Source organism: Borostomias antarcticus, assembly GCF_949987555.1.
Source record: "Borostomias antarcticus genome assembly, chromosome: 3".
NCBI lineage: Eukaryota > Metazoa > Chordata > Actinopteri > Stomiiformes > Stomiidae > Borostomias > Borostomias antarcticus.
The window spans coordinates 2,076,897-2,098,164 of record NC_140236.1 but is presented as its reverse complement, the minus strand read 5'-3'; the positions used below and the strand labels follow the sequence as shown (position 1 = coordinate 2,098,164).

Below are 21,268 nucleotides of genomic sequence, written 5' to 3'. Positions count from 1 at the left end.
CTCTGGTACACAGGTGCTACCAGGACACACATTTATCTCGCCGGGTGGAGATGGATGTGTCTGAGTCTGCCGTCGCAAATAACTTATTACAAATTCATGCCATGGGGCTTCCGTTACCTTGAGAATGGGTTTAGTGTTTGGCCATTTCCTTAATTGCCCCTCTGCCCTACCTGGCACTAAGTGACATCGGGGCCCCTAGTGATGCTATTCGCTGCGTCTTGCTCTGTCCCAGGTGCAGTAGATACGGTATACACTCGTTGGCATGTTATTACAGGTTATTGGTACTTGGCATGTTATTAGGAACGTTGTTGACGCAAATACTGTAGCCTTCTCCTCCAAACAGCCATGTGGCTGCAACTCAACATATAAAGAATGTACTGTAGAACGGTGAAGAGGTTTAGTTGTTGTTCGACCAAACATCAGAATGGACTTGGTGTGATTGTTTGGTGCCAGACGTGGTGGTTCTAGCATCTCAGAAACCCTCCTCGGATTTTCACACACTACCGTCTCTGGAGTTCACAGAAAACTGCAGTTCTGTGGGGGAAGACAACTGAGAGAGGTCAGAGGTCATAGGAGAATAGTCACTTCTGTTCTAGGGTTAGGGTTCTACACGGTATTTGATAGGTGGTACCTAATAAAGTGTCCGTATTCTCTTTAGTCCTATGAGGAAACTGTTTTTGTGTATGAGTGTAGTTTTGGTGAAAGCTTTGACAAAGTCTTGCTTCATCAGGATTGAGCAACAGTAAAATGAACTAGTGTGAATGCTGTTTTCATTCAACCTCATCTTGTCATTCATCTTTCTTTCATCTAACAAGCTGACTTTTCCCTTCCTGGTTTTCTGTGTGCATGATATCCCTCCCTCTCCTGTTCTCTTGTCTTTTCCTCTCTTCCATTCTTTCTCTTCCTCTTCTGTTCTTCATCGTCCACCACGCGTCTGGTCTTCCTGGAACACCTGTCTGTCTGTCTGTCTGTCTGTCTGTCTGTCTGTCTGTCTGTCTGTCTGTCTGGCTGTCTGTCTGTCTGTCTGTCTGTCTGTCTGTCTGTCTGTCTGCCCTCTCTTCTCCTCTCTCCATCTCCTCACCCATTGGCTGTCTGCCTTGCTGCCCTTCAAAAAGGCGGGACTCTCCTGCCCCCCGCCCAATCAGGGGCTGGCTCACTGAGAGAAATGAAGAGTAAGTACTGGTTAAAGACCTCTATTGAACCAACACTAACACTCTTGTCTTCTGTAGAAGGAATCCAATCTTAAGATAATTGAAGAAACTTATCCATCTCTCCTTAGTAATGCATAAGTAGAACTTGTGCAGATTAGTATTTCTAATATATTTATTTTACGCCCATGGAGAGAAAGAGAGTACAGTGATAGGATAGCAACGTTTCTCTCTGACCAGGGAAGTCCCACTCAGATATATGCAATTAGACAAAGTCATTAAGAAGGAATCAACAAGTCAGGAGACGAGCTTGTCTTGGTGTGGTTCCTTCAGAATAAAAACAATAACACAGTCCTTCATACAGGCCACAGCAAAAAACAATAACACAGTCCTTCATACAGGCCACAGCAAAAAACAAAAAACAGAGTCCTTCATACAGGCCACAGCAAAAAACTAAAACACAGAGTCCTTCATACAGGCCACAGCAAAAAACTAAAACACAGAGTCCTTCATACAGGCCACAGCAAAAAACTAAAACACAGAGTCCTTCATACAGGCCACAGCAAAAAACTAAAACACAGAGTCCTTCATACAGGCCACAGCAAAAAACTAAAACACAGAGTCCTTCATACAGGCCACAGCAAAAAACAATAACACAGTCCTTCATACAGGCCACAGCAAAAAACAATAACACAGTCCTTCATACAGGCCACAGCAAAAAACAATAACACAGTCCTTCATACAGGCCACAGCAAAAAACTAAAACAGAGTCCTTCATACAGGCCACAGCAAAAAAACAAAAACACAGAGTCCTTCATACAGGCCACAGCAAAAAACAAAAACACAGTCCTTCATACAGGCCACAGCAAAAAAACAATAACACAGTCCTTCATACAGGCCACAGCAAAAGACAAAACACAGAGTCCTTCATACAGGCCACAGCAAAAAAGACAAAACACAGAGTCCTTCATACAGGCCACAGCAAAAAAACAAAAACACAGTCCTTCATACAGGCCACAGCACCCTTGTCAACGGCAGGAGAGACACAGTAACCGGGATACAGACATAACTCACCCCCGACTCTTATACAACCGTAGGCGAAAGCAATATACTCTCTTTGACCTCCACTTCCTCTAATGTCTCACCCATCTGCCACGGTGCCTTTCTGACTGTCTACTAACGACTTCATCACCACTGCTGGACTGGACTGGTAAATGACAGCTAATGGTCTAAGGGTAATAGCGTTGGTTCATTCAACAGAGCTGAATAGCTAGCTAAATGGGTCATAAATGGATCATGACCGTTTAGAACCCGAGCTCTTCGTAAAAAGGGCGCCTCATGAGACCAGGTGGTTTATTCAGCGGAATGTAATACAGTTTAACGATCAGCTAATCCTCAGCAGAACCAGGGTCGTCTCTGTTCTACGTTGTGCGCCGTTTCTGTTTGGATGCTGTTCTGTAACGTCGTAGATTGTAACAGATGCCGTGTGCAGCGGCCTACCCGCTCATAACTCAGCCCTAAGCCCTATTGTGGTCCTATTGTGGTCCTATTGTGGTCCTATTGTGGTTCTGTTGTGGTCCTATTGTGGTCCTATTGTGGTCGACTGTTTGCCAAATTGATTCCACCTGTCAGGGTTCCAGCTCCCAATGGCCCTTCTGGCAAACGTTGAGAGTCAGGACAAAATGGATGGTAAGATAGATACTTTTTAATTAATTTAAGATGGATTAATCGATCATGTAGGCAACTTATCTCTAACTATTTGTGCACTCTCCTGTTAGTCATGACTCTCTTATGAAGTATCTAGCCCATGTTTACTGCTCTGTAGATGTTCTTAGCCAATAGACAGACATTTTCCAGGAGCTTGCTCCATCGTCTCGTTGAGAGAGGTCAGGGAAGAATTTTTACAGCTCACTTTTCTGGCCCCCCGGGTGAAACTGTTTTTTTGCTTCCCTCTGGAATATGAAGGGGTGGGACTTATGCCCCCCCCCCCCCATTGCTCTCTGTAAAGAGCATTGTGTTGCCTTTGTTTATTAAATGCGCTATTCTGGCTAGTCTGCTGGTCTATGGCTGGTCTCCTGGTCTATGGCTAGTCTCCTGGTCTATGGCTGGTCTCCTGGTCTATAGCTAGTCTCCTGGTCTATGGCTGGTCTCCTGGTCTATAGCTAGTCTCCTGGTCTATGGCTAGTCTGCTGGTCTATGGCTGGTCTGCTGGTCTATGGCTGGTCTGCTGGTCTATGGCTAGTCTGCTGGTCTGGCTAGTCTCCTGGTCTATGGCTAGTCTCCTGGTCTCCTTGTCTCCTGGTCTATGGCTGGTCTGCTGGTCTATGGCTGGTCTCCTGGTCTATGGCTAGTCTCCTGGTCTATGGCTAGTCTGCTGGTCTATGGCTGGTCTGCTGGTCTATGGCTAGTCTCCTGGTCTCCTTGTCTCCTGGTCTATGGCTGGTCTCCTGGTCTATGGCTAGTCTCCTGGTCTCCTTGTCTCCTGGTCTATGGCTGGTCTGCTGGTCTATGGCTAGTCTGCTGGTCTATGGCTAGTCTCCTGGTATGGCTAGTCTGCTGGTCTATGGCTAGTCTCCTGGTCTATAGCTAGTCTCCTGGTCTATGGCTAGTCTCCTGGTCTATAGCTAGTCTCCTGGTATGGCTGGTCTCCTGGTCTATGGCTAGTCTCCTGGTCTATGGCTAGTCTGCTGGTCTATGGCTAGTTTCCAGGTCTATGGCTGGTCTCCTGGTCTCCTTGTCTCCTGGTCTCCTTGTCTCCTGGTCAGTTGTCCATGTTAAATCCAGGCCCGGTTTGGCAGCAGATCCTTGTCAGGAGCAATTAGCACTGATTCCTTTAGATTCCCCCCAACCGTGCGGGCGGTCCCATTATAGAACACGGCTCTCGCTTTCTCTGTCCAGAAAGAGAGAGGGAGAGAGGGAGAGGGAGAGAGAGAGAGGGAGAGGGGGAGAGAGGGAGAGGGAGAGGGGGAGAGAGGGAGAGGGGGAGAGTGAGAGAGGGAGAGAGGGAGAGTGGGAGAGAGGGAGAGGGGGATAGGGGGAGAGAGGGAGAGTGAGAGAGGGGGAGAGAGGGAGAGTGCAGGGGGGGAGAGAGGGAGAGAGGGAGAGTGAGAGAGAGGGAGAGAGGGAGAGAGGGAGAGAGGGAGAGTGCAGGGGGGGAGAGTGGGAGAGAGGGAGAGGGAGAGAGGGAGAGAGGAAGAGGGAGAGGGGGAGAGAGGGAGAGGGGGAGAGAGGGAGAGGGGGAGAGAGAGGGAGAGAGGAAGAGAGAGGGAGAGGGGGAGAGGGGGAGAGAGAGGGAGAGGGGGAGAGAGGGAGAGTGAGAGAGAGAGGGAGAGGGGGAGAGAGAGGGAGAGGGGGAAAGAGGGAGAGAGGGGGAGAGTGGGAGAGAGGGAGAGTGAGAGAGAGAGAGAGGGAGAGTGAGAGAGAGGGAGAGGGAGAGGGGGAGAGAGGGAGAGTGCAGGGGGGGGGGGGGGGTACAGTAAGCAGTAGGCGGGTGACGGCGGTAAACCTTCGTGTCCGGTCAGCTAGTGCCGCTGCCTCTGAGCAAGTCGGGTCTCTCCCCTGATAGGAAATGAATGATCGATAGGGAATCAGGTTGTTCAGTTCAAAGGACTATTATATCCACAAAGTAAGTCAGCTATCCTTTTTTATTTTGATTTGGGCAACAATTGACATGTGATTAGTTGTTTAGGGGAGGTCAGTAAATGTATTATGAACAGAGGTCAAACTATGAAACTACACAACAAAGTAAAGCCCACAAAATGAAGTTCAGTACCTATGGCATGTTGTAGCATGTGACATGGTGGAGGAAGTGTCTTGATATACCGTGTTTAATGCATTGTTTTGATTATCTGTAGGCCTTTTAATTCATAAGATTGACATTTAATTTTGCATTATGCTCAGACATCCTTTTTACATTTTTATTTGCTGCTGTATTCACAATTGCTAATTTAACGATTGGCCAGCTGTTTTAAATCTGTTGCCTTTGTAATTGGACACACTGTCACATATTTGCAAAGGATTAATTCACATATAACAGCACAATAAAAACCAATCCTATGTTTGCATCCCCGTCTCAGTATTTCCAGATGGAAATTGTCTGTTTTCAGCTGTCCATACAAAGTTCAAACAAAGAGCTTTTGTTCCCACATTAACAATGAAGACCGCAATTAAAAGTAGCCTTTTTACAGGTTATGTTCTGCACGAGCAGATTAAGGCTTGTGTTAGCTCTGGATTTAAGTAAGATTAGTTTTAAAGACTAATCTAGTTTTTTTTTTTTTGCACAATTGCCGCATTGACAGTGGAGTAATCTGTGGGTCCTGATGTGTTTGTTGGTGCTCGCTGGTGTGTGATGAATAGTGGATTCATCCCAGGATCGCTGTTCATCTGAGCCTTTCACACTCCGGACTTCTCTACAAGCTCCAGTTTGCCGTTTTAATGGCGCAGATTGTGTCTTCATTTTCCGGCAAACAAAAGAGAAATATGTTGACGATAACCTGACACGACCTCACAATCGAATCTTGTTCCTGCCAGTTATGAGACTGGAAGTAGAACTTTTATAAAAGTCCTTTAATGACGGTGTTGTTTTTCTCGACATGCAGGGAGAGACCCCAACGTTTTTTAAACTGGTCTCCCTTTGCTTTTTACACAGGCCTGTGGTCAGTATGGTTGCCTGGCTCACGGGATAAAATATTCAGCAGTGAAGCCAGTAGCCAAGTGTCACTCACCACCCCTCTCCTTTCTCTCTCTCTCTAGTCTCTCTTTCTCCCTTTCTCTTGTGGTCTCACTTGTCCCCTTTACACGTCTGTCCCCAGGTGCAAAATCCTTCAACATGATGTCCCCCACAGGAGACAACTCCGAGCTGCTGGCGGAGATAAAAGCAGGAAAGAGCTTGAAGCCCACGCAGCAGACTAAAGGATACACCACCGTCTACACCAACAGCGGGCCAGCGGTCAACAACGTAGGTCACCTCGCCGACGACGCGGGTCCCCGCAAGATCCTTTATACTCACTTTTAATTACGTTTAACTGTGAGTTTTATTGGCATTGTGGCTTCATAAAACAAATATGTCAACCCACACACAGAACCCTCCCCCCCTCACACGCTGTCATGGATCTAAAGGTGTTTTCTTCTCATCTTGATCCCAACTTCTCAGTTCTTTCACGTCAGATGTTGATTTGAGATCAAGCTCTAGCTTGTGTGAGTAAAGGCGAGCCTGTAGTACGCTCCGTTCTGCTAACAGAGCCGTCTGAACTGTAGATTGAATGCACTGTAAATTCTGCAGTCATGCAGTAGCTGTTATATTTAATCTCCTTGATGTAGCATCGTGAGGAACTCCCAGTGCGGCTTTGTGAATGATTGATTGTGGGATTTGAGCTGAATGCTCCTCTCGTTGAACTTAAACCGCAGTTACCGAAGGCCTAACGTTACTCTGTCTGGCAAATGTTTGGATTAGCAGCACTTTCCTCCATTCCTTCCTTCACAATACCTCCTTTTTCATTCCGTGATTACATTTGTTTTAAATCGTTGTGAGCTGTGACATAAGAAATAGTTAATCAGATATTTCCTTTTCATAAGCAGATCATATTTTTGAACAATGCTTTTTCAGTCATTAAAAGAGCCAGAGACAAAGGAACATTCATTTCCACCCTGTACCTCACAGTTATGACCAACACACTCTATCTGAAACATGATACTGTATTACATTACCCTCAAACATACAGTGACTGTATACATATGAGTGCCCAGTGGCCCTTTGAATATGACCTGGGAGATATGGCATCTACCATTTTCATACATGATAATACAACCATTCACATGCAATATAACCATTCACATGACAATATAACCATTCACATGACAATATAACCATTCACATGCAATATAACCATTCACATGACAATATAAGCACTCACATGACAATATAACCATTCACATGACAATATAACCATTCACATGACAATATAACCATTCACATGATAATATAACCATTCACATGACAGTATAACCATTCACATGACAATATAACCATTCACATGACAATATAACCATTCACATGACAATATAACCACTCACATGACAATATAACCATTCACATGACAATATAACCATTCACATGACAATATAACCATTCACATGACAGTATAACCATTCACATGACAATATAACCATTCACATGACAGTATAACCATTCACATGACAATATAACCATTCACATGACAATATAACCATTCACATGACAATATAACCATTCACATGACAATATAACCATTCACATGACAATATAACCATTCACTTTTCAACATTTGTCCAAAGAGCAGCAGCATGAGTCCGGGTCACAGACAGATCTGCGCCACCGGGTCACCGGGTTTTTGTGCGGAACACGGCTCCCGATAGAGAGGACGCACTCTCGACCGGCGATGACGTCCCTCTCTTCTCTCGTCCCCTCTTCTACAGGGTAGCACCACTCCGTCCCCGCCGGACACCCGTACCTCCAGCCCGTCGGCCTCGCCCTCCTCCCCGCCCTCGTCCTCCGCCACCCCCGCGCCGCCCGCCGCCCCCAGCCCCACCCCCAGCCGGGCGGAGTCCGGCTCGCCCAGGAGCGTCTCCGCCTCCCGGAGCTACGAGCAGCTCTCGTCCACGGCCGTGGTGAACGGGAACGGGGCGGGGCCGGGGGCGGGGCGGAAGGGCAGCCTGGTGGACGCGGAGGCGCTGGTGCCCACCCACGACGAGCAGGGCAGGGCCATCCCCGAGTGGAAGAGGCAGGTCATGGTGCGCAAGCTGCAGGTCAAGATGCAGGAGGAGGAGGAGCACAAGCGCAAGGTAGGTATCGCTCAGAGCGTGGGAGGAGTCTGAAAAGGGGGTGTGGCCTTATTTCAGTGTGGGTTTCAGCTTTCCTGTTTTTGCTGCCATTTTTCTTAGTATCCCAAGAGGGAAATAAGATACGGCAAACGCAATTAAACAGCTTAAAGGGGATGGCTGAAGAGATTTCTCAGCTTGTGTGTGAGTGTGGTTTGTTTGAACGCATGCTGAAAACTAGGAACAGATTATATTCCGATAAGGGGAACAGGATTCCGAAACTCAGTCTCTTTGGGGTAGTTTTGTCTTTATTTGCACAATCAGTGCATGTTGGTAACCGCTGTAATGAGAAAGTTACTCTTGAGTTTCTTTTTGCTGCTAGCACCGTAGTGAAGGCCTGGATTGTGTTGTTTTGTTGGAGAGAGAACATTGCTCCATATGATATATTTGTATGTGCTATGGAGCCACAATATGGTTGTTTCTTTGGACTGCATCTTTCTGAATGAGGATTTTATATGACCAGTTAATTTAGGAGGGTTAGGGTGTGTCTGGTCTCCCTTCATGATAAAGATCACTGATAATCCTCTGAATATTTTATTTTATCTGTTGAGGTGTCAGTATTGTCTGTGTGGCATCATGAGTATAGACTGCTCTTTAAAACGGCTACACACACAAGTAGGGCAAAGGACAACTCATTTATAATTTATCGAAGGGCTGCTTCAGGAAAATATCCCTAAAGAAATGTTGAATCTCCCTCGCCGTTGTCTTCATTTATGCTTATGATGTAATCACACCTGTGCAGCGTTGTGTTGATGGATAATACATATTCACCACCTGTAGAGGCCCAGTCTGCATTTACATGTTTCATTTGATCAAAAGACTAAAGGGAATCATATTAGGCATAGTAACCAAATGTCTGAGCAGACTAGATACAGTATGCTGGATCATAATCTGGCCACATATGTATTTGGAATACAATTTGGTTATTTAGCAAGCGTGTTCCCAAAGCAACTTACACTGTTTTGAGCTAGTGTTGTACTCAAGAGAACCAGGTAGGCAATGGTTGTCAAGGGGCCTGGCCTTGGTTCAGCATCCTTTCGCTCAGTAGGCAAATGCTCTAACCACTGTGTACCTACCGCCCAGATTATGGCTTAGTTAATCATTCAACACTTCTCCTATTTCTGTGCATGCTTTTGTGCTTTCTACTTGACCCTTGTGATGCACTAAGGCCCTGCAGAGTGCTGTGAAACATACTTACTGGCCACAGCGCCCATCCCGGCATTAAGACAGACGGAAGGCTGGACCACAGATTCTCAGTCTGGGCTGGTGCTTGGCGATGGAGCTCTGGAGCTCTAAGTCGTTACATGCTGATTCAGTGGTGTGATGCTAGGCCCACTCACACTGCAGGTCAAAGTTCACACAGTCCATGTTATCTCATTCTGATGCTTTTGTGGGTGTCTAATTTAACCTATGAATCCATCTGTTAAAGGTCCCTATTAAACAAAACAGTTATATACACACGTGTTATCACTTAAATAGGCACAGAGCAAATTTGCTCCAATGTTCAAATTAGAAGGGATTTCTTTAATTATGACATAAATTAATAACCTTTTACTTGAAAGTCTGCTTATAAACTTTTGTTAGCAATTAGGCTAGATCAAGTTGTTTTCTGACCATATATACTATAGATGCATTTCACACAGGCTTAAATAGTTTCTATTTTCAATAGACATTTTGTCTATGTATAACAATGACTAGGGCTGACTAACTACTTATCAACACCCAGACATGATATTAGAGCAGACCCTTCATTTAGGCGTCACCAATTAAACCCCACTCAACAATATTCAGCAAGCATCGGTGTATTGAAGATAAAGAAGAAAGCTGTGCTCTGTCACCAAAGCTTAAGAGTTGTGAAGCTTGTGATGAGGCAGTGCCATTGCACCACTAAATCCATGTAAAGCCTGTGTGCCGAGGAAACACCGTGTGTGTAGAACCAGCAACCGCAAGTTGAAGGCGTCCCCCCCTTCCTCCTTTTCTGTTTTTTGGTCTCCCTTGACCTCTGATCTAGTTTGCCGCCAGCGGACACTACCAACCTCAGGAGTGGCACTACTCTCCCGTCCACAACGCCATCCTGGGCCCTTTCGGAGAGCTGATGACCGAAGACGACCTCATCCGCATAGAGATGCAGATTGAGAACCTGCAGGTGATGCACAAGGTCACGGAGGTGGAGAAGGAGCTGGAAGAGCTGGAGCGAGAGCTCCACCAACTCCTTCCGGTGTCTGCCGCTCTCAACAAGGAGCACTTCTCGGTCAACCCCAAGCAAGTCCACGGGCAGGCGGAAGATCTACCGGCCTGGTGCAGCAAGATCTCCGGCCTGCTCAAGAGCATGGCCATCCTACTCGCCACCCTCGGCGGCAAAGAGATAGACATCTTGAGTCTGATATATTCTCCAGAAGAAATTAAAAACTTTAAGACTGGTCAGACAACCCCAACTGGGTCTGCTGCAACTGGGGCCATCGGACGATCTCAGTCTTTCTCCACCAGGGAGGAGGTTGAGAAGGAGATCAAGCAGTATGGCGTCTCTGTTAAGAACCTCAAAGCTAACTATGAAATCCAGAATGAGTCCCAGTGCGGTGGTGACAAGGCAAGCAGGGTGTATAAGCGTAAGATGTCCCTCCCTGTAGGAAGCGATTCCAGTTACCGCCCAGAACCAATTCAGGAGCATGAGCTCCAAAACTCCCTTGCGGAAACCCTTCATTCTTCCACCAATGGGGTTTTGGCTCCAGTGCAAGAGTCGCCCTTACCTCCGGTAAAGGAACCCGTAATCACACCATCTCACGCTCCTCTCACATACTCATCTTCTCATTTGATCCCTGAATCGGATCAGTTCCACAAGGTTCTATGTTCAGATCCCATCCTGAACCATAAGCAGATGACCAGGAGCCTGGAGGTGCAGACTGACCTAAGCTGCGTCCAGGAATGCATCGAGATGAGGAAGGAGCGGATCGTCTTCTTGTTCCTGGAGCACTGGCGCAAGTACACCCTCTCCGAATCCTACAGGACAAAGTACGTCGGCAGGCGACCGAGTCACCTCGGAGTGGGCCTCGACGAGTTCAACCACTTCAGCGCTGAGGTAGTGGGAGAGATGCAGAACGAGGACGACAAGATGCTCCTGCTCATGAAGTCGAAGAAGGTGGTGGGGAAGCTCATCAGCCACTGGAGGACCATCATGAGTCAGGTTCCCACCCGCCAGATCCGCCGGCTCAGCCGCGCACACATGATCTACTGGCCGGAGCACTTCCTGCCGCACATCAACGGCGCTCCCGTCGGCTACGAGAGCTTGACCCTCGACCTCTTCATGCTGGGCTACTTCCAGCTCCTGGAAATGAGCATGTCTAGGAGCGAGCGCAAGTTCCGCCACTTGCTGTGCTACGAGATGTTCGACCGCCTCGGCAGCCACAAGTGGGAGATCATTCGGCAGTTCCATCGCGAGGTCATGCTGGAGATCGAACACGGAAAGAGGGACTGGTTGGAAGGTTTTGAGGACATTAAGCTCAAGTACTTCGGGGACACGGTTGACGCGGGAGGGGTCATGACCGTCTCCCTGCTCTCGTCAATGCCTCCGGACCTGGTCAAGGCACCGCTCCCGGTCCAGGAGCCTCCACCTGCACTACCTGCAGATCCAGAACCACCTCCACCTCCGGCACATCCTCCACCCCCTCCACCACCCACGTACCCCGCTCCTCCGCTCCCAGCTGCGCCGCCCGCCCCCCCCAGGGACAGCGCTAACACGGGACAGAGCGTGGGAAACGTTCCGAACGTGATTGGACCTACGAAGGAACCTGCGCGCCACTCGGGACAAAGCGCATTGCGGGAGACGGCCACGAAAGACGTATCGCAGAACGCTGCGCAGAACACACCGGTACAGGTTGACGCACCGGCACACTCAACACAGAGTGCAGGGCAGATGTTAATGAAGGACACCCCGCCTGTTACGGTTCAGGTCACCGAAGACGCGCCCGTCCATAAACCTCAACCCAGGGAAGAACCTACCGAGGACTCGATCAAACTGATCTACGAGCTGAAAGAGTTCAGCAACGAAGAGATAATGAGATACATTGACCGCAGCTTTGCCTTCTGGAAAGAAAAGGAAGCAGAGCTTTTTGACATCTGACCACTAGAGGTGGATAGATAACAGATACAGGATGTGAAAGGCTCTTCAAGATGAAGTTGCATGCTTGGAAAAGGCAGAGAAGAAAGCACTCAAAGACAGGGCTAAGGAAACTAGCCTGCTTGGTGGGGTACGCTAGGGAGAGAAAGCTAATCTGGGTGTTAGCTTTGAGGCCTCAGGTAACGTGCAACATGACAGCAGTAAATCAAGGGCATTCATCCAGTATGTACTTGAATATATGACTCTTAGAGCACCTTCTTACTTGCCTACTATACTAGTGGATGACTAGAATATCTTGATGAATTCCATTAACTTATCAGAATTCCATTAACTTATCAGCGTTGCAGAGAGATTCTGTCAACTGCAAAAGTTCCATGTTGTTGGAATAGCAAAGAAGCCCTAAAGTATGGTTTGGGAACTAACAATCTCTCAAATCAAATACACATCCCGTGTTCTTTTACCTAAAGCAAGTAAAGAGAAATGTAAAGGACTAGTTTGGTATTTAGCATTATAAACCCTGTTATGAGGTTATTTATGATCATACAGTATCACAGTCCATATCAACATTCTAACAGGCTGTGCACTCTTGAGATATTAGTGTTCATTACTCATATCACTGCTAAGTACATAATGAATCTCTATGGGCATAGCCATTGTGTACTTAGCTGTGACATGAGCAATGACTATTATCTCAAGAGGGCACAATTCATCAACATTTTGATAGGGACCGTTGTGTATGATCGTAAATAACCTTATAACAGGACTTATGATGATGATGATGCTAAATAATAAATAAATAAATAAACTAGTCCTTTAAATAATTTTCAACACAATTAAATGTTGTTGGGAGATGTTTCTTGAGGGATTCATGCCCTTGCTATGATAACCCAAACTCTTGAGTATCTAATAGTACATTTAGAATGCACATTGTTTCCATTGAATAGGCTGTCTGATTGAGAAGTGTCCAGGTGAATTTTATGCATCATCGTACTGGATTGTAACAAGGTGAAATTAGTTTTATATTTAAATTTTGTATCATAGAGTAATCATAACAGATGAGTATGATAAATTAAACACAGATGGCTGGCAAAGAACAAACTATTATATTCTTATCAAAATACAGAGCCATTAGAGCCTCACACATGTAGCTATATTTGCTGATGTTTGCATGACCTTTGAGACAAAGAAAGGAGGTCAAATCAAGTTTACCCAATTGCCCACGTATGCTTATTTCCCCAGTCTGTAACCTTATCAACATGTATACATTAGCTACTGTTGAGCATGGATACGAGGGATATTAAACAATATAGCATTTAAACTGTGTTCCATGGAAATTGCTTTTGTTACTCCATTATTTTTCATTAATGGTTTCAGGTACAGACATATTTCTTGTAAGATCGAGTAGAACCATACGTCCTCAAGTCTATTGAATTGTGGGTATATATGTGTTCCATATAGATGTACCATATACATGCCACTTTTTTTTTCTTTTTTTTTTTACATGTAACGTAGCATATAATTTGATGGAAATGTTTTTTTGTATTTTTTCCCCCAATTTGTTACAATGTTTGTTGCTATTAATAAAGTTTTAGAGAGAGAAATTATTTCTATGAGATTGTTATAATCTCCACAATGTTATAATCTCCACAGTATGATACAAATTGATTGATCACCCCTCTAATTATTAGTCAGGTTCATCAATACTATCATTGACAGTGTCATTTGACCAGTGCACTCTGACAATAATACTTAATCTGCTCAATTAAGTCTCCGCCTCAGTGTGAATCAAAGGAGTAGCCAAACTAGCCTGTGGATTATTCTTTGATCTTCAATCAATCAATCAATCAAAGCTTTATTTGTATAGCGCATTTCATACCCACAGGCAATTGATTTGTAATTCCCTGCCATGTCATAGTCATGGTAGAGAAGACACATTATCATAGTGTCCAGATTACATCAAGTAACCCTCTTAGAGTCCCCTGCTGTTGTGGTGATGGCTTACTGAAGCATAAGGAGGTTACGCTGACTTCTGATCTGCTCTCAGCCTGGTCTCATACCCAGACGTTCCTCTACACTTCTGACTTCTGATCTGCTCCTAGCCTGGTCTCACCCAGACGTTCCTCCAGACCTCTGACCTGCTCTCAGCCTGGTCTCATACCCAGACGTTCCTCTGACCTGCTCCTAGCCTGGTCTCATACCCAGACGTTCCTCTGACCTGCTCTTAGCCTGGTCTCATACCCAGACGTTCCTCCACACTTCTGATCTGCTCTTAGCCTGGTCTCATACCCAGACGTTCCTCCACACTTCTGACCTGCTCTTAGCCTGGTCTCATACCCAGACGTTCCTCAGACCTGCTCCTAGCCTGGTCTCATACCCAGACGTTCCTCCACACTTCTGACCTGCTCTTAGCCTGGTCTCATACCCAGACGTTCCTCCACACTTCTGACCTGCTCCTAGCCTGGTCTCATACCAAGACGTTCCTCCACACTTCTGACCTACTCTTAGCCTGGATTCATACCCAGACGTTCCTCCACACTTCTGACCTGCTCCTAGCCTGGTCTCATACCCAGACGTTCCTCCACACTTCTGACCTGCTCCTAGCCTGGTCTCATACCAAGACGTTCCTCCACACTTCTGACCTGCTCCTAGCCTGGTCTCATACCCAGACGTTCCTCCACACTTCTGACCTGCTCTTAGCCTGGTCTCATACCCAGACGTTCCTCCACACTTCGTCTCACTCTGTTCCAGCATTGGAGAAGGGTCTGTCTGCACCCCATTATCTTTCTGAGCTGGGGGGAAAATTTCTGTAAACCAATCACAATCGTCTTGGGCGGAGCTAAGCTTGTTTTTTTTAGGATGTTATCATATTCAAATATAATGCCGGGGGATTGAATCTGATTGGCACCGGTGGGATTGAGCGGTGCCAATTGAGAGGCTTATCTCAAAAACCTACAATATGAAATTATTCTTAAGTAAGGCTGTCCCCGACTCTGAATTTTGTGAGTCGAATCAGATTAGTCAATTCAAACCAGAGATTCAACAATTCGTTCCTCCTTTTTTCGCCCAGATGTCTAACGTTAGTCTGAGGGGAGACCGCGGGAGTCGGGACAGCTGTCAAACTAACTCAATCTCAGCACTATAAAAGACACCTGTTTTTCGTGTTAAACATGAATCATCAAGCCCACATTGTCCATGTACTTCAGATGCCCCCATGTTTTAAGCAGTGTTTCTCATGGCTCCTCAACTGCTCATTTGAAAGTGTGTGTGAATAGGCTCATGCGTTGGGCAGCAGTCAACAAGGAAAGGATTTTTGGCTGACACAATAAATTACATTGGCTGTCGCTGAAGCATTTTTGCGGACGCTAGAGCTCAATCTATTTATGGGGGGGGGGGGGGGATTCCAGCGGATATCTTAGTTAATACAAGAGGATTGATCTAGGAAAGCAGTTTTGTGTTGTGATATTTGGTTTTGGAAATGCATGTGATTGCTGGCGCACAGTAGGCTATATTCCCTGCACTATATCAGTCTTAAGGCTACTTTTACTGCACAACTAATAGCTACAGTAACAGCCTAGGACTAAAACGAACGATTGGCCTGTCCTATATAAATCACCAGGCAGGTGAGTGGTCTTAGCCCACCAGCGCATATCGACGGTGGAGCAAAAAAACGACTGCTCGACTTCAAGAATCTCAGTCGACTTAAGGGTCTCCGACTGATGATTCGACTCGTCGACTTTCAGGGGGCAGTCCTTTTCTACAGTATCATTTAACATTATCAATTTAGCCTTCACAAAGGGTTGATGAAAGGGGACAAAAGGAAAATACTTTGTGTTACTGTAGTGTTTACTGTAGGCAGGAGCTCTGAAATGAGCATATTCCACATTTCAGCTCCAGCATAAAAAGATGAGAGAAGTAGCATTTTGTCAGTGAGTGTATGAGTGTGTCAAATAGGAACAGTATCTTATGGATGATCCAAGATGAGGCTGGTCTTCATGATGAGATGCAGTGAGCCTTTCACAATGCACTTAAAGGATGCAATGCCTTGTGGTAATATTAAACTTTGGACTCACTTTCCTCTTGATTATCGGTCTATCTATTGACAATCTAGACTTAGATAATTCCCAGGGGAATCATTAAAAATGTAATGTGTAGATACGTTTACCTGGATACCGTTGTCGAGGGCTGGGGACAGGTGTACTGAGAGGAGAGAGGAAGGGCTAATGTGTCTGCAGTCAGGTAAAGACGAGAAATCCAAGATGGCTCCCCCCTCTCTCTCTTTCTCTGTCTCGGACCCACCTCCAATTACAACCCGGAGAGAGAGGAGAGGATCCAGTTGCAGGTGTGTGTGTGTGTGTGTGTGTGTGTGTGTGTGTGTCCTGTCTGGAATCTCCAGGGACTCTTGTTTATACTGAGTGTAATTGTAGTTTATTGTTGCGTTAGGCTTAACAAGTGTTGTACTCCATCCCTGGTCGATGTCTAGACAGGTAGCTACTCTACACTTGATGTGTGTTTAACTTTAGGGGGAAAAAAAGGAGAAAACGCACACCTGGAAAGCTAGGAGAGGTGCTGGAGACGGGGAATAAAACTGATAAGAAAGAAAGACTCTGGTCTAGATGCAAAAACAACGATTTAAAAGGACAACGTTTATGAAGGCTACGGCCGAAACGTTGTCCTTTTAATTCATTTTTTTTGCATCTAGACCAGAGTGTGCGGTGTCTTTCTTTCTTGTGTGTTTAACTTTAGTCAACTCCATTTTCCAAACATTATCTGTCATTATTTAATTATAACACTCATAAGTTGGTGAAGCAGAGCTGATTGTATCCAGGTTATGAGCACATTCATGAGAGGAAGCCCTGTAGTCTTGAGTTGGCTCAGTGTGACGGCCTGTCTTGTCTTTTCAATGAGTTGTTGTTTTTTTGCATGCATCCTCCTGTCTTCCCCATTCATCCTCCTGTCTTCCCCATTCATCCTCCTGTCTTCCCCATTCATCCTCCTGTCTTCCCCATTCATCTGTCTGGACAGGGATGATAAAAAACAAATGAATTGGAAACGACACTCAGTTGCCATGACACTTTATTAGGTGCACTTGCCACTTTATTGCGTACCCGCTGGTTGACGCAAATAGCTCCTCCAAACACTGAATCACGTGGCTACAACTCAATACAGTATATCAAGTTAGTAGACATTGTGAAGAGGTTTAGTTGTTGTTTGACCAAACATTAAGATGGGCAGTGGTATAAATGTTGGTGGTTCTAGCATCTCAGAAACAGCTGCCCTGGGATGTTCACACACTACAGTCTCTGGAGTTTACAGAGAATTGTGCGATTAACAAAAACACATCCAGTGAGCGGCGGTTCTGTGGGTGAAAACACCTTGTTAATTAGAGAGGTCAGAAGAGAGCCTGACCTGACCAGACTCGGTCAAGCTAAAAGACAGGCCACACGTGCTAAAATAACAGCTGTTTACCACAGTGGTGTGCAAAAGGTCACCTTGTTGAACCCATGCCATGAAGGCTGTTCTGGAGGCAACAGGGGGTCCGACCCGGTACTAGATAGGTGCACCTAATAAAGTGGCCACTGAGTGTTTATGCTTGTTGTGCCAAAGACACTTGGGTGATGGAACCCTCTTTTTTTACCCTAGTTTTATCTGAGATGTGTCTTTATTGTCCAGAGGAAGACTCGGGGGTGGTTAGGTTATTTATCCAGGCAGTATATGGCTCAAACCAGCCAGGCAGGACAGGCTGTTGACGTGTTGGGCTCTCTGTCGCCCCCTGCAGGCCGAGGCAGAGGCGGCGCGCCTGGCGGCCATGCCTGCCTGGAGAAGAGATATCATGAAGAAGAAACTGGAGGAGGAGAAGTGAGTTCAGGTCACATCGTCCATGGAGGGATTCAGGGCTGTTTTTCTATTGGTCCTTTATCCTCTACTCTTCTGTTCATTCTCTAGTTCGACCTCCCGCTCTGCGGCGGACATTAATCCGTTTTCTCGTGTTTTTCCATCTTCTTATCTGCATGTTTCTCTCTATCTCTCCACGACTGTCCTGTCTTCTCCCTACAGTTGTCTGTGGTGAGCTGTGATGATTTAATTTTTTTGTGATATTCAGAATATGCACTTTCTATATTACTAACTTCCTGCTTTTTGTGGGGAGAATATATCATGTATTCATACTCTAATTATTCAAATGTCTCTCTTCTCTGGGCCCAACAGGGAGCAAAAAAGGTAAGAAAAATGTTACATTTTCCACACTGTTACATTACTAGGCATCTAGTGTTAAAGCCATAAATAGTTCTGAGTTATACTATGAAAGTAAATTATCTTTTAGAAAAATGTATTTACATTTTCACAAAAGCATGTTAAATGCAAATCTTGCTCCCTTGGGTCACTTGTGATCAAATAAATGTGAATTTAATGGCAAGGTCCCCATCTGCTGGTCAATAATAATGATAAATAATAACACATAAATTGTTTTGGGAATCTTATCTCTGGTGAAACACTGGACACATATATATCCATATACTGTTGAGAATCCAAGGTGGTTTCAAGGATTCAGTCATGTACATTTCTCATATAGCCGACATAAAGTACTGTCCTTCTCATCGGCCAATTATATGTTGAGCAAGTATGAGGTGACCCTGATGCCTTGTTCTGTGTTCTCTGTGTGCTCTGTGTTCTCTGTGTGCTCTGTGTTCTCTGTGTTCTCTTTGTTCTCTGTCTTCTGTGTTCTCTGTGTTCTCTGTGTTCTCTGTGTTCTGTGTTCTCTGTGTTCTCTGTGTTCTCTGTGTTCTGTGTGTTCTCTGTGTTCTGTGTTCTCTGTGTTCTCTGTGTTCTCTGTGTTCTCTGTGTTCTGTGTTCTCTGTGTTCTCTGTGTTCTCTGTGTTCTGTGTTCTGTGTTCTCTGTGTTCTCTGTGTTCTGTGTGTTCTGTGTTCTGTGTTCTCTGTGTTCTCTGTGTGCTCTGTGTTCTGTGTTCTCTGTGTTCTATGTGTTCTCTGTGCTCTGTGTTCTCTGTGTGTTCTCCGTGTTCTCTGTGTTCTCTGTGTTCTGTCTCCTCCCCTGGTGTGATTCAGAAAAGAGGCGGAGCAGGCGAGGGTTGCCAAGGAGACGGAGGAGAAGACGGAGCAGGAGCGACTACGAACGCTGGGCTACGACGAGACCAAGCTGGCGCCGTGGCAACGGCAAATCATCCTGAAGAAAGGGGAGATTGCAAAGCAGTAGAACAGTAGAACCCACCACCTCCTAAAGCAGTAGAACAGTAGAACAGTAGAACCCTCCTAAAGCAGTAGAACAGTAGAACAGTAGAACCCACCACCTCCTAAAGCAGTAGAACCTCCTCCCAGAGTCCACCCACCACCTCCTAACTCCTCAGCACCACCACGCCCACCCCCCCCCCACACACACACACACACACACACCGGCCTCACGCTTCTCCCAGTAGGGGCCACCCCCCCCAGTCTCCACCCAACAGGACCACGCTACGCTACGGGCTGCCACTACCCAGCATGCTCTGCAGCTCGGCCAGCCCGACAGAGAGCGAGGGCCACCGAGGCCCTGTGGACACGATCTACATGTACGTGTAGCGGAACGTGAGCGACGTCTGCTTTTAAAGGACTACTTCTGCACGCGGAGTAGACGTTCACCCGTTTTCCGTCGAGATATTTGCTAAAACTGTACACATCCCAACTGTATGAGGAACTGTACAGTTCTACAGATGTGTACACTACTAGCTTTACTTACTTGATGTTTAAGTTGACTGTTCATAGGTAAATTAGCGCCATCTTGTACTCGGTACCTGTAGATAGGTCTAGTGGGACCTGTTCAGAATTGTAGTGCTTGAGTACAGTTGTATGGGGATAGCATCAGTCAATGGTTACTTTAGTTTCATTTTCAAGGGCAAGTGTCATGGTAAATATTGTAAACAATGGCTTGTTTAGTGCAATCTGGAGCAGATACAGCGTGAACCATATTGTTGTTTGATAATGTAGAGTGTTGCAGCTGGACCACTCAGCCATAGAGATGCATCTCTGTGTCCTCAACTTAGCGATGCTATTTCTTATTTATCTTGTGTAGCATTATCTGAATGTTCTTGTTTAAACTGCCAGAAATGTTACGCTTGGAAGATGATCCAGATAGAAATTATGAGGTTCATTTTCATGGTCATTCATAGCAATGACTACATCAGATGGCCCTTGTGATATGTACTGTATTGACTGAGTCTTGCGCGCTTCGTCTCATCTGATCTGCTCAATCGTGTTGAGTGGAAAACCCAACATGTTTCTCAGATTGTCCTTACATGTAAGATATTGTGACCATGGTGAATGTTGTGTCCTGAGTATTTGTCTTATGAATGTGGAAATGTATTATTCAGAAGATGCAGCCTATTTCTCTCAAGAAAATTCGCCACTCTCAAACATGCTAAGAGGAAATAATCATACTTGAATTAAAGCTGCGATCAGTGGTTTTATTTTACCAATAAATTCCGCTAGATGGCAGTAGATTCAGATTGTTTACAAACAAATGGCTATAACGAACAGCCAGAGCCACATAAGGCCCGGGGGGCGGAGCTATTGTTAACACAGGTATAAATGCTGGAATAATAACAGACAGGCCCCAGTAAGGATGAGTGATTGAAGTAGGACGCCAATAGGACGCAATGGCTCTGAAACAATCTGATATCAGGGGGTTTTAATTTGTTTTAACAATGTGAATAAAATCAATGCTTGCAGCCTTAAACAAGAAAAATAATTATTCTATTCGAGTAAAAAAGCACAATCTAACTAGAAATTCCGTCTCCACACTGAATATTGCAGGAAAATGAATCAATTATCAGTGAATCGATGAATCAAGTGTCCTATTTGTGGTTGGTCCCAGTGACCCAGGGAGTGAATCTTTGATAAGTAGATCTTCTTACCGGCTGTGGACGGGGCAGCGTCAGACAACCAGCTGTGTCAGATGGAGAGTGTTTAAGAGATACCAGGTGTGCGGGCGTTTGATCCAGTCCACAAGCAACACATCTGGTTGAGATGATCTGGTAATCATGAGATTAACAGTGATCTGCTGAGTTGGCTGTATTGGTCCTGGGCTTGAGTGTTCTGACTAGTTTTCCATGACCAGAGATTGGGATACCTGTATATACTTGATGTGGACCACAGGTGCATG

The 21,268-nt window shown here is 45.7% G+C and overlaps 2 protein-coding genes across 2 annotated transcripts in view; both read left to right on the top strand.

The window, feature by feature from the left end:
* Positions 1-19,327, top strand: part of espn (espin) — a gene marked incomplete at both ends in the record, with an annotated part of 44,685 nt that extends 25,358 nt beyond the window's left edge. Inside the window, 5 exons of the mRNA XM_084436409.1 lie at positions 5,960-6,105; positions 7,602-7,967; positions 17,894-17,973; positions 18,322-18,333; positions 19,180-19,327. Coding sequence (XP_084292535.1) covers positions 5,960-6,105; positions 7,602-7,967; positions 17,894-17,973; positions 18,322-18,333; positions 19,180-19,327 — 752 coding nt within the window. The remainder of the gene's footprint in view (positions 1-5,959; positions 6,106-7,601; positions 7,968-17,893; positions 17,974-18,321; positions 18,334-19,179) is intronic.
* On the top strand, positions 9,280-12,120 carry LOC311329912 (espin-like protein; the record flags this gene model as incomplete). Its single annotated transcript, XM_084461864.1, has 2 exons — positions 9,280-9,321; positions 10,015-12,120. The coding sequence occupies 2 exons, from the start codon at positions 9,280-9,282 to the stop codon at positions 12,118-12,120; spliced, it is 2,148 nt and encodes a 715-aa protein (XP_084317990.1).
* Positions 19,328-21,268: the final 1,941 nt, after the last annotated feature.